This window comes from Buceros rhinoceros, unplaced genomic scaffold (genome assembly GCF_000710305.1).
Source record: "Buceros rhinoceros silvestris isolate BGI_N320 unplaced genomic scaffold, ASM71030v1 scaffold18155, whole genome shotgun sequence".
NCBI lineage: Eukaryota > Metazoa > Chordata > Aves > Bucerotiformes > Bucerotidae > Buceros > Buceros rhinoceros.
Genome location: NW_010411334.1, coordinates 25,088 through 28,673, shown reverse-complemented (window position 1 = coordinate 28,673; position 3,586 = coordinate 25,088). Strand labels below are relative to the sequence as shown.

At 44.6% G+C, this 3,586-nt stretch overlaps 1 protein-coding gene across 2 annotated transcripts in view; it reads right to left on the bottom strand.

The window, feature by feature from the left end:
- Positions 1-2,284: 2,284 nt before the first annotated feature.
- MARCH7 (membrane-associated ring finger (C3HC4) 7, E3 ubiquitin protein ligase) overlaps positions 2,285-3,586 on the bottom strand; it is a 21,269-nt gene continuing 19,967 nt past the window's right edge. For both annotated transcript variants that reach the window (XM_010135987.1, XM_010135988.1), the window contains exon 10: positions 2,285-3,217. In XM_010135987.1, coding sequence (XP_010134289.1) covers positions 3,192-3,217 — 26 coding nt within the window. In that variant the 3' untranslated portion in view covers positions 2,285-3,191. The remainder of the gene's footprint in view (positions 3,218-3,586) is intronic.

The following is a 3,586-nucleotide window of genomic DNA, read 5'->3' as shown; positions in this document are numbered from 1 at the left end:
GGTGAAAACCGTGACCCCACCGCGCGGCGCTCTCCCTCGGGTGGGCTGGGGCCAGCTGCGTCCTCTCCCAGCTCCCTGTGTAACCCCAGCCTGGGCGGTTACAGGAGTGGGGGGGTGCGTGTGCGTGGAGCTCAGGTGGGTCAAGGGATGGGTGGGAGGGTGTCCGAGGCAGAGGGGTTATAGGGGGGTGGAATGTGGGAAGGTGGAGTGGGGCACGAGATTGGAGGGTGTTGGAAAAACTCCCATGGAAAAGGTGCTTGGAAATAGGCATACAAATACTTGATACTGTGTTACCGCCACAGTTAGTGGAAATCTCACCTGCACTAGATGACCGAGGGACAGGGGTGTCACAGGGGAGGCTCAAAGAGCTGAGAGTGCTTAGGAGTGACTCTTAGCACGTTCTCCACAGGATCTTAGAAGATTCCTTGAAGAGCAGGTTCGGAGGGGGTGACTCCTGTGAACGTGGCTAAGTACCTGTCGGAGGGGAGATGGGGCCAGACTCTCCTCTGGGGGAGCCTAGCACCACGACAAGAGACAGTGCTCACAAAGTGACATACAGGAAGCGCCATTTAAACCCAGGATTGTGGGGCTTTGTTACTGTGAGCAGTTAAACATTGTAACAGGTCACCCCGAGAAGCTGCAGATTTTCCACCCTTGGAGACACTGAACACCTGACTGGGCCCAGTCTCGAGCAATGTCCTCCATGTGACTGCTTTAAGGAGGATGTGTGTACATGCAGGTGGTGGAGGTGGTGTTTGGACTCAAGATCCCCGACACCCTCAACCATTCTGTCATTCTGTGAACTGGAGGGCTCTGGGGCATATCAAAGAGCTTGAAGGGCAGATGGAGAACCTTTGCAGCAAACAGGAGGTTCTGGGGTACACAGAACGGCAACAGCACGGCATATGACACACAGAAAGGCTAATGGAGAGGAAATAATGAGGACACCAGAGGAGCAAAACTAGATGACAAAGGAGAGAACATTGTGCAGGTGTAAGACAGCAGACAAGACAAATGTGTGCTTCGCAGACATTTGCATGAACTAGCATATATATATATATATATATACATACACACACTTTGTGCTGACGCCAAGACACTTGGATGGACTCACAAGGGCTTGCACAGACACGTCTCCCATGGTCAGAGATCTCACAGCACAGAGATCTCACAGGTATATGGAAGACCACAAAGCCTGGCTGCTCCCAGCCGCTACCATCTTACAGCTGGAGGGGTGGGTCTGGCGTGCCAGGCAGAGCTCTCCTCAGGGCAGGCAGCTGAGGCTAGCAGCAGCATTCTCCCCAGTTCATACATTCGGACCCTCTGCTCTTCACTGATTCCTACACAATATTCCCCCACATCACTCCTTCATTCGCACTGGAGCTCCACAAGGCTGCAGGACAATAGAGACGATTCACTTGAACCAAATTTGTACACAGAACTGCAGCTACTTGAACTGCTCACCGCCATGGAGTGCTTTTGTTAGAAGGATGGGGAAAAAAAAATGTAAATACCTTTCATCAACTGATTAGGCCATCAGAACTCATGCTTGTAACTCTGTATGTACTGAGTATGTATGAAATACTGTCTGCTTCCCTGTATCATGTTTTATTACACTACACCAACTAACTCAGAAAGGATTAAACTTTTATTGTCAACCTGAATTCACTCTCTTCAGAAATGAGTTAGAAATGTTTTCACATATGCCTGGACCTTCCCTTTTCAAATCAACATCTGAAAGACAGCTGCGTTTCAACTAACTGCTGGAGCTAACTGTTGGCGCTGGATACCCAGTGCCTAAGGCTACCAGAACAGGCACAGGAAAGCGCCACTTCCTCAGCACTTCCTTTTCTTCCAGGTCTTAGGGATGACAGGCCATCTCACGTAACGCTAGCAAAACTGACTCTGAAAATTACAGGAGTTCATTGCAGCTGTTAAGGCACATCCTTTCTTCCGCACAAGATAAATTTTACATGCCATGACAATAAACCAAACTCAAGGTATTTCGACATACTGCACTCACTGCAGATACATCGTTACTGTCGCAATTTAAAAAGCTAACATTAAATATTTATAGCAAATACAATTCCAATGCATCCAGGGCAACTTATTGTACCACCCTTCAAATAAAGCATTTCAATGCAAAATTTTCAGAAACAATCTTAAATCTCTGTGTATGAACTTACAAACATTAGTAAAGATAGACCACTGACTACAGCTTCCTAGGCCTTCAAGTGTCAGTTCTGGTAGATATCCATGTTTAAAGGAAATGGACCATAGCAGCAGAGATGCATACCTCGATCGTCTTTATTTATAAAGAAGTGACAACACTATAAAACACATTGATAACCAGTGCTTGGAACAGCGAAGGTGGGATCTAAAAAAGTCTGATTAAACTGAACCACCTTAGGTTTTCATCAAGTTGCATATCTGCCAGGAATGCTGAAATGCAAGAGTTTTTACACCTGCAATATTCCGTAACGGAACAGCCACATAATAATCAAACATCATCTCCAATTTCCAAACCAGTACATTAAAAAGCCATCACTAACACTAAGTATTAGAAGTCCACTGCAAGTTCTTATTGCTTTTTGAGTTAAATAATAATCCTCAAATAAACTGAACCCCAAACAATTTCTTTCTTGCTCATCCTCCTGTTCATTCATTAACACTGGAAGCAATTAGTTATTATATGATGCGTCAACAGAGGCATTTAAAAAAACCCAAACAAAACCTATTTAAGTACATGGACATCCCCACCCTCCCTGCCCACCCTCCCCCTGAAACCCGCTATAACCACTTAGTGCCAATAGAGGAGCAAAACTTGATAGACAAAACCAGAAATCTGACTACAGTAATTAAGAAGGAAACATAAAGGGTGATACAGCTTCCTTACATATTTAAAATCTGACGTCTTCCAAAACAAAGCACATCATCCTCATCATTTAGAAAGGCATGTTGCTTTGCACCTATCTAATCCTCGCACGTGCTGGGTAGTTCTCAAGTCCACCGAGTTCCACTGTGCAGCAGTTGATTTTGAATTCAACAATGCTTCAAAAACTACAGTAATATTCAATGCACTTTTTACCAAGGAGAGGAAAAAAACAAATGCATGTTGATGCTGTTCTTGCCAGTTCAGCATTTCTGCAGCAATTCCATTTGTCCCTTTCAGTATGGAAGTTCTACCAGCATCAGTCTTCAGAATCATCCTCAGAAGCTGTTGGAAGAACAGTATAATCAGAAGCATCGACAAAGGTCTGTGAAATCAGAGCACTTTAAAATGAGTAGTGGAACTACAGCTAATTTTGTAATATGAAACAGCAGACTGTAATACCCGCCCAAACATCGTGCAAGTGCATAGCTTAATTTTTAAATGTATCTCTTGTCTGAAAAAGGTAGCATTTCCAAATTGAAACTCGACATTACAAGATAATGTCCTCCTGGTGTTCTTCCTCAAAATGAAAGGAAGAAAACTTAATTACGCCATAGATTCAACTTTTATGCAGTCTTTACAGTGGCTAGTTCCAACCGTAGTCAGAGGAGAATAGATTCAATCCATGACAGCAGCACCCAACACAAGGGAAAG